The sequence below is a fragment of the Hesperophylax consimilis genome, chromosome 20 (genome assembly GCF_061612785.1).
Source record: "Hesperophylax consimilis isolate HC1 chromosome 20, BYU_Hcon_1.0, whole genome shotgun sequence".
Classification (NCBI taxonomy): Eukaryota; Metazoa; Arthropoda; class Insecta; order Trichoptera; family Limnephilidae; genus Hesperophylax; species Hesperophylax consimilis.
Genome location: NC_142855.1, coordinates 5,080,183 through 5,095,329, shown reverse-complemented (window position 1 = coordinate 5,095,329; position 15,147 = coordinate 5,080,183). Strand labels below are relative to the sequence as shown.

At 37.4% G+C, this 15,147-nt stretch overlaps 1 protein-coding gene across 1 annotated transcript; it reads left to right on the top strand.

The window, feature by feature from the left end:
• The first annotated feature begins 1,067 nt into the window (after positions 1–1,067).
• Positions 1,068–8,304, top strand: LOC149413960 (uncharacterized). The gene is made up of 4 exons (XM_089643941.1): positions 1,068–1,191; positions 1,674–1,820; positions 1,916–2,104; positions 8,186–8,304. Exons 1-4 carry the CDS (start codon positions 1,068–1,070, stop codon positions 8,302–8,304), a joined length of 579 nt encoding a protein of 192 aa, XP_089500067.1.
• Positions 8,305–15,147: the final 6,843 nt, after the last annotated feature.

Sequence of the window (15,147 nt, the reverse complement as noted above, 5' to 3'; positions counted from 1 at the left end):
GACCCGAGGTTAAGAATCGCTGGTCTAATGAGTGACATCGCTGTGCAATATTCTGATGAAAATATTCATCTTCAAAACCACGCCTGTTATAATAGGAGCATTGTGACTAGTGAGGTGCCTTATTGCTGTCGGATGAACTGAAACTACCATTGCATCTATATGCCCTAGAGAACTGTGAGTACGAGTACCTGCAGTCTGGTCTTATGCCATCCTCTAGTTACAATTTACCCTTTGGTATTTCTAACAGAGAATATATGTCGCATATGTGAATGGTAGCAGAAGTCGGGGACTCTCGAGGAAGACATGGCGTCATTCAAGTGAATCATAGACTTGAGTCGGGCCATGTCAAGAGAATAATAGAAGACTATGTATGAGACGGCTTATGGATGCGAATGAGGCAAGGAGTGTGTGCCAAGTTGTCTGGCGGTCCGTCTGCCTACCCCTGCGAGAAAAGTGCGATGGTTAGTTTGTTTATGTTTACATACAGAATTATAATTCTTAACAAAAATAGCCTTTCCTCACCACAAGAGACAAGGCTCTTGTGTTTGGTAATTTAAACTCAATATTTTAGGTTTATCCTTCATTCGTAAACCAATGATGTTTAATTAAGGGATTGTTTTGGTTAATATGTACTTCATATATGCGACAACTGGTTTGACCCACGCTCAACTACACTAACGTCAAGTTGACAGTTCTGCTCTTTGTGTGGAAAGTGTACCGTTCAGCGGTAATTATTTCTGCTGGTGACATTTGTGAAGCAAATATTACATTTTGTCTGTCAATTCCTAGACTGGGCGGTCGCTCTTCCATTGTTCCATTGGCAAAAGCGGCCAATTATTGTTAAGTGGTTTTGTTCGTAACAAGTTGGTTATTTCTAAAGCGAGGTTTAAATTTATTTTTTAAAATCACCTCAACGGCGCTTTACCGCAAATGGATTTAAATCTATTTAAATCTCCAATATAACTTATTATATTGGACTAATGAATCAACGTTTTTTTTACAGTTTTGGTTTATTTTCAGCTGAGACTAATTACCATCACATAATGTGAAGCTATCACAGCAGAGACATGGATCTTCTCAACCCAGAGAGTGTTTTCATCAAGACGGAGCCAGGGTCCCAGGAAGTAGGTCCCAGGGTTCCGGATGTAAAGATGGAGTGTTTGCAGTATGCCGAGAGTGTTCAGCCAACTAGTAAGTTGCACTGCTTACATCAAAAAGGTATTTCATATTAAGGACAGCTGCTTGTTTTCTCGTTCCGCTCTTGTCGTCCATCAGTGCTTTTGATTTTACCTTCGTAATATTGCTTTGCTGGAAACTGTCGAACTAAGCAAATGTGAACTTATAATGCCAGCAAACAATTCCTGGTTCCTCATGCTGTTGCCTCGCCATATTTTACCACTAAAATAAAGTATCTCTTCTAAGCGTTCTCCATTTCAAGAATAATTTGAGATTATAAGATAGGTATGTGAAGTGTATTTTTGTGTTATAATATATTTGTATCATGACTTATTACGGTGATATCAGATTTTTTTGTCCCAACGCTGCTCATCTCACAAGGGAATTCCTGTGTCGAGATGTTCAGCTTTATAATTATATTTAATCAAATAAGTAAAGTAAAGGCAGACATTCAGCGGGTCTTTACATATCATTGTATTGTTGTGCTGTTATTCCAGGTAGCATTAATGTGGAGACTGTTCCGATCCAGGCAGGACACAGAGAAGAAGACGGAGGGGGGATTCCTTATACGGAAATAGACATAGACCTGCTGGATGTTAAAAAGGAATGCTTAGAGCACTCTGAAAGTATTACCCAGACTGCAGGTAAAATCAGTTTTAGTTTGTATGACTTTGTTTTTATAATTTTCTGTTTTCTTTGTAGATTCCTACTTATTGAGCTTTATCTACCATCTTTTCAGACTTCATATCGGACCTAAAGACGCATCCTGGTGGAAAGACTTATTCATGTTCGCATTGTAACTACTTCAGCCACAGCAAGTCAATGTTAACACGGCACTTGCGCACCCATACTGGAGAGAAACCTTATACGTGTTCCTTATGCAGCTATTCTTGTTCTCAAAAGGGAAATTTAAAACGACACATTTTTAGCCATACTCGAGAAAAACATTTTTCATGTTCTGACTGCAACTATTCATGTTCTCTTAAGGGAACTTTAAACCACCACATGCTCTCCCATACTGGAGAAAAACCTTATCCATGTTCCTTCTGCAGCTATTCATGTTCTGAAAAGGGAAATTTAAATCGTCATATGCTTACGCATACTGGAGAAAAACCTTATTCATGTTCCTTCTGCAGCTATTCATTTTCTCGAAAGGGAACATTAAAACGTCACATGCTTACCCATACTGGAGAAAAACCTTATTTATGTTCCTTCTGCAACTATTCATGTTCTGAAATGGGAAATTTAAAACGTCACATGCTTACGCATACTGGAGAAAAACCCTATTTATGTTCCTTCTGCAGCTATTCATGTTCTGAAAAAGGAAATTTAAACCGTCACATGCTTACCCATACTAGAGAAAAATCTTATTCATGTTCCTTCTGCAGCTATTCATGTTATGTTAAGGGTAATTTAAAACATCACATTCTTACGCATACTGAAAAAATAGTGTGCATTCTGTAGCTATTCCTCCGCTCTCAAGGGACGTTTAATTCATCCGGTCATTCAGGGACATATGCGTTACCATACTGGACAAAAACCTTATGAGCGATAAGATTAAACTCATAGCCTTTTCGTTGCCAGCATCATTCTAAGAATATAAATAATATTAGTCACATAAATTTCTACGATCGTAAAATGTATAATACAGTAGCATACAATTACTTGTACGTACATTCACTGTACATCTAAGAATTGTGGTTGTTAATTATGGAAACTCATTTTTGTACCCAACCTTAAAATTTACTATGAATTTTGTATTTATACAACTGATAATAATCTGATTTGACTTTCGTGTTTGTCTACGTTGATTTCAAAAATCAAGTTTTTATCAAACAAGTATTTGTGAATTGTATCGATATGCACTTAGTTGTGTTGTGAAAAATTAATTTAATTAACTACTTTTATCTTTTTAAGGTTGGACGAAACGCTCGTTAAAACCTTCTTGTTCGTAATTAAAATTATAATAATATTTGGATGATTTGTATAGCGCCGTATTTATGCAAAATCACCTCAAGGGCGCTGTATTATACTTTATTTTATTTTATTTTTTTATTTTTTATACATTTCTACAATGTTCTTCTTATGATCATATTCAACAATCATATACTAGCAATCCCTTCTTAGTCTAAGGGGGTATTTCACTATGTCGGGCTAAATATCTGTCTAGCTATCCGTTGGCTGGCTTTAAAGTTCAGAATAACTTTGTTATTCAACGGCTACCGTTTCACCATTGTTGCCGAGCTTCCGGATAGATAACACTCGAAATAGTCTGGCAACATCGCAAAATGTTTGCAGTTACCCCATCTACTGCCACGTCTGTCATGTTTCCAGTTTCCCACCACAGTCCGCACACCGCAAAGTGTGCATTTTTTTGGTTATGTTTTGTTGATTATCAGGTCATTTTATATAGATTCGTGTCGAATTAATACATTGTTTCTTATTTTGAACACAATCAAATAATTCAGGGTGGATCATACAAGCATTCAAATTCATTCGAGCTCTTAAAACTCGCGGCCTTCGCATCGCCGCCCTTTCACCTGCTTCTGTAAATCAAAAACCTCGGTATCCATAATAATTCGCAACAAAATTCGACTCACTTCTCCGCTGTCAAACTCGGAATGTTTTGACGCCATCTTTGATTCGAGGAATGGCGCCTTACGTGAGGTTCGAGCACTGATTAGTCAAATCGAACTTTAACCCGAGCGTTAGCGTTATTCAGATATAGTGAAAACGAAAAAATGACTAATCCGCAGATTAGTGCTTAGTCAGAAATTTCCTTTTTAGAACTCTTCAAAGATTCCTACCCACCCCTCATACCTTTCCTTTCCAGACCTTCCTTTCACCTCATACCCTTACAAAAAAAAAAACTTAAAATCATGAACCCACAACAAAACAAACTTAACATCGTTACAGCGGCGAGTAGCAGGCGTCCCCGGTGCGGGCCAAAACTGTTGGTAAATTTTGCCAACATTCGCGGCCTGCACACAAATTTAAATTCCGTTCATCACAATCTTTTCAAATCTTTGCAATCAATATTAATTTAATCTAATTCTACCTTATTTGCACTATAGAAACTTATGTACTTGTATCTCTTGTTTACTTACTCTCTAATGTCATTTCACATTCAAATGCCACATATATTTGTAATTCTTTTTTAAAAATATTTCTACGATTTTAACTGTGACATGTTATCATTGTTTATGGTATATTTATACCGTTGATATTAATTAAATAAATAAATCACCATCTTTTATCCCAACGTCCCAAACTTCTCTTCCTATCCGAAACTCAGATAGCCGAGCCGCCAGATTCCTCCTATCTGGACTGCCCGGGCTTTACCCTTGCAAGCAAGTTCAGACTCAAAGGAGGAGTCTGCCTCTATAGTCGAGCTGACGTCAACTGTGTACGACTATTGAGTCTGGAAAACTCCAGATTCGACGTAATGTGGGTGCGCGTCAATCTCGCCAGTACGGCAAGATTCTACGCATGTCTATATGAGCAATTGGTTCAGGAGCCTACAAGGGTTCCTGATGTCCAGACTCACCGCTCCAATCTGTTAGACCTATTCTTAACTACTGTGCCACACGGTTATAAGATTGACGTCACAGCGCCTCTGGGATCATCTAACCACTGCCTAGTGACGACATCAATCCCCGTTAGCCTCAGACCAACCAATGAGAGGCTGAGGAGAAAAGTGTGGCACTATAGGTCAGCAGATTGGTTCGGTATGCGGGCCCATTTCAACGCTTTTCCGTGGTCAGCTGTTTGTTTTCGGACGTCGGACCCTTCAAGATGTGCCCAGGAGATTGGTGAAGTCATCAAATCGGCGATGGATGGCTTCATACAATCGACTACTAAAGAAACTGGTGTGGGCTCAAAGCCGTGGTTCAGTCGACAATGCTCCGAAGCACTTCGACGAAAAAACGCGGCTTACCGAGCCTACAACACATCTCGAACGCCCGAAAGCAGATCAGCATACAACAAATCGGCAAAGGAATGCAAGAGAATCATTAATAGGTCGAAATTCGAACACGACCTGCAGATCAGCAAAAAGCTGGCTGCCTGCCCGCATGGCAGCAGAGCATTCTGGTCGCTTGCGGGCTCAATAGGTCGGAATTTTTGCAAACCCAGTTTCCCACCTCTTACCAGACCTGACGGCTCACTAGCAAACACCGCCACCGAAAAGGCTAACTTATTAGGGAAAATGTTTGCGGAAAACTCGACCCTCGATGAAGGAGGTGCTCTTCCGCCGTCGGTTCCTCACTGCGGCTTCTATATGAAAAAGCTGAGGATCCGGCATCGGGATGTACTCCACGTCATACGGGGGCTCGATGTTAACAAAGCTAGTGGACCTGATGGAATACCTGCCCTGGTATTGCAGAGGTGTGCTGCGGAAATAGTTCCAGTTTTGACAAAGCTCTTCAAAATGTCCCTGAAATGTGGCACTGTGCCCTCTGGTTGGAAAAAAGCTGTCATTCACCCTTTTCCCAAGAAAGGTGACCGCTCCAACCCGGCCAACTACCGCCCCATCGCGATCACATCAGTTCTGTCCAAAGTGATGGAACGTGTGATCAACGACAAACTGCTCACATACCTCGAGAAGAACAAAATTATCAACGACCGTCAATACGGATTCCGGCGGAACCACTCGTGCGGTGATCTTCTCGCGTATGTGACGCATGTTTGGGGGCGGGGCCTGGAACGTCACAGTGAGACCCAAACGGTCGCACTAGACATATCAAATGCCTTTGACCGGGTCTGGCACCGAGGACTTGTCAACAAATTGCCTTCTTACGGACTTCCCGCATCCCTGTGTACGTGGATTGCTGACTTTTTAAGGGATAGGTCGATTCAGGCGGTTGCTGACGGTTTCACCTCTTCCTCGCACTCCATAAATGCTGGCGTCCCACAGGGATCGGTTCTGTCTCCGACTTTGTTTTTGTTGCACATCACCTTTTGACATGTGCACCAATTCATTGTTACGCGGATGACAGTACAGTTCATGATAGCTTTTTGTTTGACAAGCCCCCAAAGGGCACATAAACTCCAACGGCTCGGAGGGTTTTGTAGCAGAGAATGGACGGTTATCTCGAGAGTATTTCCTCCTGGGGTAAAAATAATCTGGTCGAATTTAATGTTTCAAAGACCCAATCCTGTCTGATTCCGTCTAAAAGGGATCCAAATGACAATCTAGTCTCCTTCAACGGAAGCAATCTTCCGAACAGGCCTTCCATTGATATGCTTGGTGTAACTATAAGTGACCAGCTCAGGTACGGGGGCTCCATTGAAGCCAGAGTAAAGTTGGCCTCTCAGAAGCTGGGCGTACTGTACAGGGCCCGCAGATACTTTAATAGTACACAACTGCTGACCCTGTACAAATCGCAAGTGCGCCCTACTCTCGAATTTGGTAGCCATCTCTGGTCCGGAGCCCCTAAATACCTGAAAAAAACCCTTGACTCTGTACAAAAACGGGCGGTCCGTTTGATAGATTCCCCAATCTTAACAAGCGGACTGCAATCTTTAGAGCACAGGCGTCAGGTAGGTATGCTGTCCTTGTTCTATCGGTATTACAATGGAAGATGCTCTGAGGAACTAGCGTCATTGATCCCTTCGGCACCGGTGCATAGTCGGGATACACGCCAAACGCGCGCCCAACATTTGTACACGGTTGACATTTGTCACATGAGAACGGGTCGCTTCTACGATTCGTTCTTAAGTTCAACAGCTCGGCTGTGGAACGAACTGCCGGCCTCTGTGTTTCCTCCCTCCTACAACATGGGACTCTTCAAGACCCATGTTCACTCCTTCCTCTCCACAAAAAGACCCCCCACACAGCATCCCCAAAGATGACATAGGCCCTGAGGGAAATCATTTTCTTCAGGGCCTCCTGTGTGGAGTTAATATAAAAAAAATAAAAAAATAATCAGAGATAGTGAAATGCCCCCTAATTCTCATTCCTTATTTACAAACATGTGTTATTTACATTTATAGTGATTTACTCTTTCTTATTAAAACTGTTTATGTTTTACGCATGTCTAATTTATCAATACCTAATACTGCTGTTTAAACTATTTTTTGATATGTTATTATTATGAGATTTAGACGCTACCATTTTGTTAATTTAAAGTTCCCACGAAATTCCTGTTTTTATGTAACTATATATGTAAGTAAATAAATATGGAATGCTCCATGTATATATTGATATATATATATATTTGTATAAATGTATGTGTATGTGTAAGTAAATATATGTACCCGCCTCAGAACCGAAATCTTCTAGTGAGGCGGGTTACTTTCACATTTGTAATGTATCATGTAATTGCAATATACGCCCGGGTTTCCGGCAATTAATAAATAAATAAAAAAAACAATACCTATAATCGAGTGACAGCTGTGTTTTGATCTGCTCCTGAAATAAATAGTTAATAATTTGGTTTAGCGAGAAAATTTTCCTGTGGATGTGTCAGAACCGATGATAATCGTCAGTTTTACTACATCAGTGTTCGATTCGTCAGTGATTGATCAGTGAATAAAAAAATATCATTATTTTAACAACGAAAAATTAACAGTACGTCGTAAGTCAACCAAAAGGGTAATCTAGGCAAAAGTGTTTGACTCACAGAGTCTACCAAAATGTCAAATTCAGAAAAAAATCTGAGAACCAAAGGGCAAACGAAAGCAACTAACCTTACATCTGAGCCCTATGCTTTAAACATTGACAATCTGCTGGAGAAAATAAGGATGAAGATGGAAAAAATTGAAGTATTTAAACATGCCATAATAAAAAAAATGGATGATGAAAATCAAGAAACCAGAAGCGCAAGAGACTTCGTCAGCCGTCAGTACGTTAAAATCCATTTTAAGATGGAGACCATAATCAAACTGGTTTCGGAAGTTGAATTAATGAGAAAGGAACTAACGGAAAAAGACAGAATTATAAAGAGCCTGGAAGTCAGATTGGCAGAAGTGGAGCAAGTAACTCATGAAAACACCCTTGAATTTGCAGGGATTCCAGTAAAAGAGGGTGAGCAGCCTGCAGAAGAGATTGATCGGGGTGCCGCAGTCACAGGTGTTGAATTAAAAGGCCGTGACATCCTCGACATCAAGAAAATGCCGAACCGATGACCTGGAGTCCTCCCAAATCTCCACGTCAGATCTACTAACCCCCAAAAAAGACGACTGATTCTACTGAACAAAAAGCAACTAAACACAAGGAAACGGATTCCAGAAGATTTTTGTTAGTGAAATTCTTGGTCCCTGTTTCAAAGATATTCTGTGGAGGTCTAAAACAAAAGCAAAAGAAATGGGCTTCAAATATGTTTGGTACAAAGACTGTAAAATAATGATTAGGAAAAATGAAGGTGACAGGCAAATACACTTTATTGAACATTCGGTTGATCTTTAAAAAAATGATTAGTTTCTTTGATTGAGAGCCCCACTATTAGCGCTCATTCACTGGGTTGATTCCCCCAATATTGGTGAGTCATATGGTCATATCTACTTTGCTTATTTTTGCACTGTAACAATAATCACCACCTACACTTTCAATAATAGGTTTGAAATCAGTGATGACCACGGAACAGTGGAGCTCTAATTCATGGGAATTACACAAAAAAAATCGTTTAGTATAAATTATATAATAGTTATTAACATTAATGAAGACCAAGATGATCAAATCAACCCTTTTACTACCTACTTCATATGTCAAAATTTAAAAATATCTTATAGTAGAGGAAAAAAACACGTACTATTATGCACCAAAATATAAGGTCAATTAATAAAAACAAGCATCTGTTACTCTCTAGCGACATCTGATGGACTCTGGAGTAAGCTTTATGACTAGCGCCATCTATCGCTTAAATACTCAACTTATTACCATACATCATAATTATATAGATAAAACATAATTCATTACCATTTTACCAGTTTTATTTTTCATAAAACAACCTTTTTAGTGCGCAAAACTATTTATTTTCACATACATTATTACCTATAAACAGTTAAAACCAACAAATCACATAGATATTTGAAAGGCGATAGTTACGGTTACTCGCTGGTGGATAATAACACTTGACAAATATAATCGGTTAGTATTAATAATATTATGAAGGTTATCATTAATGTGTGCGCACTTATTACCCAAGTTTTAGATTTTTAAAATTTAATTTTAATGAAATTCAATAATGTTTTTATTAAGTTCTGTAAGTATTTAAGTTTTTTTTTATTAATTATTGTGACAGCTGTTTCGGCGTTCAAGGCCGTTGTCAAACTGTGGTTAGTCGTCTAAACATGGCCTGGCCACAGTTTGAAAATGAACTCTGAAACAGCTGTCACAATAATAGTAAAAATAAAATAAAATTCGATTTACAATTGTTAAATTTAAAAAAAAAAGTTGACCAAACTTGCAGTCAGGTCGGCCCTGAACCAAACGGCACCTGGCGCTAGTAAAAACCTCAAGGGCGCCGTGTATACGCGATTGGGGGATCTTATGGGTTGCTGAGGGGTGGGGGAGGATTTTGTCGTCATAAAATTAATATTATTGTTTATATTTTTCAATATTATCACCCAAAGCTTTAAAATGGGTAAAAAAATATTATTTTTTAAATTTGTTTTATCTTTCGGCTACAAATATGAAGAGGAAAATATTAATAATATTTGATAAATTAAATGATGTTATCAAAACAAATGGTGAATACGCCTTGATAAAAAACATATTTTATATGTACCTATCTATACTCACGGGCATATTATATTCGTTCAGTTTAAATGACAGTTCTCGGCCATGACTCGGCCCTCTCAGCAGCAGTGGCGCACCTAAGTATATTTTATATACTCGTACACAGAATTTTTTCCAAGAAGATGTGCAGCATTTAATGGTTTATAATTACTACAACTGATCAACTGATTTCTACTTGCTCAAGCTCTGTGCAGTTTGCATTATGGGAGTTATTATGTAATTTATAATTACTATAACTGGTCAACTGTCTTCTACTTGCTCAAGCACTGTGCAGTTTGCATTATGGGAGTTATTATGTAATTTATAATTACTATAACTGGTCAACTGTCTTCTACTTGCTCAAGCACTGTGCAGTTTGCATTATGGGAGTTATTGTGTAATTTATAATCACTATAACTGGTCAACTGTCTCTAACTACTTGCTCAAGCACTGTGCAGTTTGCATTATGGGAGTTATTATGTAATTTATAATCACTATAACTGGTCAACTGTCTCTAACTACTTGCTCAAGCACTGTGCAGTTTGCATTATGGGAGTTATTATGTAATTTATAATTACTATAACTGGTCAACTGTGTTCTACTTGCTCAAGCACTGTGCAGTTTGCATTATGGGAATTATTGTGTAATTTATAATTACTATAACTGGTCATCTGGCTTCTACTTTCTCAAGCACTATGCAGTTTGCATTATGGGAGTTATTATGTAATTTATAATTACTATAACTGGTCATCTGGCTTCTACTTGCTCAAGCACTGTGCAGTTTGCATTATGGGAGTTATTATGTAATTTATAATTAATATAACTGGTCATCTGGCTTCTACTTGCTCAAGCACTGTGCAGTTTGCATTATGGGAGTTATTATGTAATTTATAATTACTATAACTGGTCATCTGGCTTCTACTTGCTCAAGCACTGTGCAGTTTGCATTATGGGAGTTATTATGTAATTTATAATTACTATAACTGGTCAACTGTCTTCCACTTGCTCAAGCACTGTGCAGTTTGCATTATGGGAGTTATTATGTAATTTATAATTAATATAACTGGTCATCTGGCTTCTACTTGCTCAAGCACTGTGCAGTTTGCATTATGGGAGTTATTATGTAATTTATAATCACTATAACTGGTCAACTGTCTCTAACAACTTGCTCAAGCACTGTGCAGTTTGCATTATGGGAGTTATTATGTAATTTATAATTACTATAACTGGTCAACTGTGTTCTACTTGCTCAAGCACTGTGCAGTTTGCATTATGGGAGTTATTGTGTAATTTATAATTACTATAACTGGTCATCTGGCTTCTACTTTCTCAAGCACTGTGCAGTTTGCATTATGGGAGTTATTATGTAATTTATAATTACTATAACTGGTCAACTGTGTTCTACTTGCTCAAGCACTGTGCAGTTTGCATTATGGGAGTTATTGTGTAATTTATAATTACTATAACTGGTCATCTGGCTTCTACTTTCTCAAGCACTGTGCAGTTTGCATTATGGGAGTTATTATGTAATTTATAATTACTATAACTGGTCATCTGGTTTCTACTTGCTCAAGCACTGTGCAGTTTGCATTATGGGAGTTATTATGTAATTTATAATTACTATAACTGGTCAACTGTCTTCTACTTGCTCAAGCACTGTACAGTTTGCATTATGGGAGTTATTGTGTAATTTATAATTACTATAACTGGTCAACTGTCTTCTACTTGCTCAAGCACTATACAGTTTGCATTATGGGAGTTATTGTGTTATTTATAATTACTATAACTGGTCAACTGTCTTCTACTTGCTCAAGCACTGTACAGTTTGCATTATGGGAGTTATTGTGTAATTTATAATTACTATAACTGGTCAACTGTCTTCTACTTGCTCAAGCACTGTACAGTTTGCATTATGGGAGTTATTGTGTAATTTATAATTACTATAACTGGTCAACTGTCTTCTACTTGCTCAAGCACTGTACAGTTTGCATTATGGGAGTTATTGTGTAATTTATAATTACTATAACTGGTCAACTGTCTTCTACTTGCTCAAGCACTGTACAGTTTGCATTATGGGAGTTATTGTGTAATTTATAATTACTATAACTGGTCAACTGTCTTCTACTTGCTCAAGCACTGTACAGTTTGCATTATGGGAGTTATTGTGTAATTTATAATTACTATAACTGGTCAACTGTCTTCTACTTGTTCAAGCACTGTGCAGTTTGCATTATGGGAGTTATTGTGTAATTTATAATTACTATAACTGGTCAACTGTGTTCTACTTGCTCAAGCACTGTGCAGTTTGCATTATGGGAGTTATTGTGTAATTTATAATTACTATAACTGGTCATCTGGCTTCTACTTTCTCAAGCACTGTGCAGTTTGCATTATGGGAGTTATTATGTAATTTATAATTACTATAACTGGTCAACTGTGTTCTACTTGCTCAAGCACTGTGCAGTTTGTGTAATTTATAATTACTATAACTGGTCATCTGGCTTCTACTTTCTCAAGCACTGTGCAGTTTGCATTATGGGAGTTATTATGTAATTTATAATTACTATAACTGGTCATCTGGCTTCTACTTGCTCAAGCACTGTGCAGTTTGCATTATGGGAGTTATTATGTAATTTATAATTACTATAACTGGTCATCTGGCTTCTACTTGCTCAAGCACTGTGCAGTTTGCATTATGGGAGTTATTATGTAATTTATAATTACTATAACTGGTCATCTGGCTTCTACTTGCTCAAGCACTGTGCAGTTTGCATTATGGGAGTTATTATGTAATTTATAATTACTATAACTGGTCATCTGGCTTCTACTTGCTCAAGCACTGTGCAGTTTGCATTATGGGAGTTATTATGTAATTTATAATTACTATAACTGGTCAACTGTCTTCCACTTGCTCAAGCACTGTGCAGTTTGCATTATGGGAGTTATTATGTAATTTATAATCACTATAACTGGTCAACTGTCTCTAACTACTTGCTCAAGCACTGTGCAGTTTGCATTATGGGAGTTATTATGTAATTTATAATTACTATAACTGGTCAACTGTGTTCTACTTGCTCAAGCACTGTGCAGTTTGCATTATGGGAGTTATTGTGTAATTTATAATTACTATAACTGGTCATCTGGCTTCTACTTTCTCAAGCACTGTGCAGTTTGCATTATGGGAGTTATTATGTAATTTATAATTACTATAACTGGTCATCTGGTTTCTACTTGCTCAAGCACTGTGCAGTTTGCATTATGGGAGTTATTATGTAATTTATAATTACTATAACTGGTCAACTGTCTTCTACTTGCTCAAGCACTGTACAGTTTGCATTATGGGAGTTATTGTGTAATTTATAATTACTATAACTGGTCAACTGTCTTCTACTTGCTCAAGCACTATACAGTTTGCATTATGGGAGTTATTGTGTTATTTATAATTACTATAACTGGTCAACTGTCTTCTACTTGCTCAAGCACTGTACAGTTTGCATTATGGGAGTTATTGTGTAATTTATAATTACTATAACTGGTCAACTGTCTTCTACTTGCTCAAGCACTGTACAGTTTGCATTATGGGAGTTATTGTGTAATTTATAATTACTATAACTGGTCAACTGTCTTCTACTTGCTCAAGCACTGTACAGTTTGCATTATGGGAGTTATTGTGTAATTTATAATTACTATAACTGGTCAACTGTCTTCTACTTGCTCAAGCACTGTACAGTTTGCATTATGGGAGTTATTGTGTAATTTATAATTACTATAACTGGTCAACTGTCTTCTACTTGCTCAAGCACTGTACAGTTTGCATTATGGGAGTTATTGTGTAATTTATAATTACTATAACTGGTCAACTGTCTTCTACTTGTTCAAGCACTGTGCAGTTTGCATTATGGGAGTTATTGTGTAATTTATAATTACTATAACTGGTCAACTGTCTTCTACTTGCTCAAGCACTGTGCAGTTTGCATTATGGGAGTTATTGTGTAATTTATAATTACTATAACTGGTCAACTGTCTTCTTCTTGCTCAAGCACTGTGCAGTTTGCATTATGGGAGTTATTGTGTAATTTATAATTACTATAACTGGTCAACTGTCTTCTACTTGCTCAAGCACTGTACAGTTTGCATTATGGGAGTTATTGTGTAATTTATAATTACTATAACTGGTCAACTGTCTTCTACTTGCTCAAGCACTGTACAGTTTGCATTATGGGAGTTATTGTGTAATTTATAATTACTATAACTGGTCAACTGTCTTCTACTTGCTCAAGCACTGTACAGTTTGCATTATGGGAGTTATTGTGTAATTTATAATTACTATAACTGGTCAACTGTCTTCTACTTGCTCAAGCACTGTACAGTTTGCATTATGGGAGTTATTGTGTAATTTATAATTACTATAACTGGTCAACTGTCTTCTACTTGCTCAAGCACTGTACAGTTTGCATTATGGGAGTTATTGTGTAATTTATAATTACTATAACTGGTCAACTGTCTTCTACTTGTTCAAGCACTGTGCAGTTTGCATTATGGGAGTTATTGTGTAATTTATAATTACTATAACTGGTCAACTGTCTTATACTTGCTCAAGCACTGTGCAGTTTGCATTATGGGAGTTATTGTGTAATTTATAATTACTATAACTGGTCAACTGTCTTCTTCTTGCTCAAGCACTGTGCAGTTTGCATTATGGGAGTTATTGTGTAATTTATAATTACTATAACTGGTCAACTGTCTTCTTCTTGCTCAAGCACTGTGCAGTTTGCATTATGGGAGTTATTGTGTAATTTATAATTACTATAACTGGTCAACTGTCTTCTACTTGCTCAAGCACTGTGCAGTTTGCATTATGGGAGTTATTGTGTAATTTATAATTACTATAACTGGTCAACTGTCTTCTTCTTGCTCAAGCACTGTGCAGTTTGCATTATGGGAGTTATTATGTAATTTATAATTACTATAACTGGTCAACTGTCTTCTACTTGCTCAAGCACTGTGCAGTTTGCATTATGGGAGTTATTATGTAATTTATAATTACTATAACTGGTCAACTGTCTTCTTCTTGCTCAAGCACTGTGCAGTTTGCATTATGGGAGTTATTATGTAATTTATAATTACTATAACTGGTCATCTGGCTTCTACTTGCTCAAGCACTGTGCAGTTTGCATTATGGGAGTTATTATGTAATTTATAATTACTATAACTGGTCAACTGTCTTCCACTTGCTCAAGCACTGTGCAGTT

Coding starts and splice junctions, on each gene's coding strand:
- LOC149413960 (XM_089643941.1), top strand. CDS start 1,068: ATGGATCTTCTCAACCCAGAGAGTGTTTTCATCAAGACGGAGCCAGGG. Junction 1,192..1,673: donor CGAGAGTGTTCAGCCAACTA/GTAAGTTGCACT, acceptor CTGTTATTCCAG/GTAGCATTAATGTGGAGACT. Junction 2,105..8,185: donor TTTAAAACGACACATTTTTA/GCCATACTCGAG, acceptor TTGAATTTGCAG/GGATTCCAGTAAAAGAGGGT.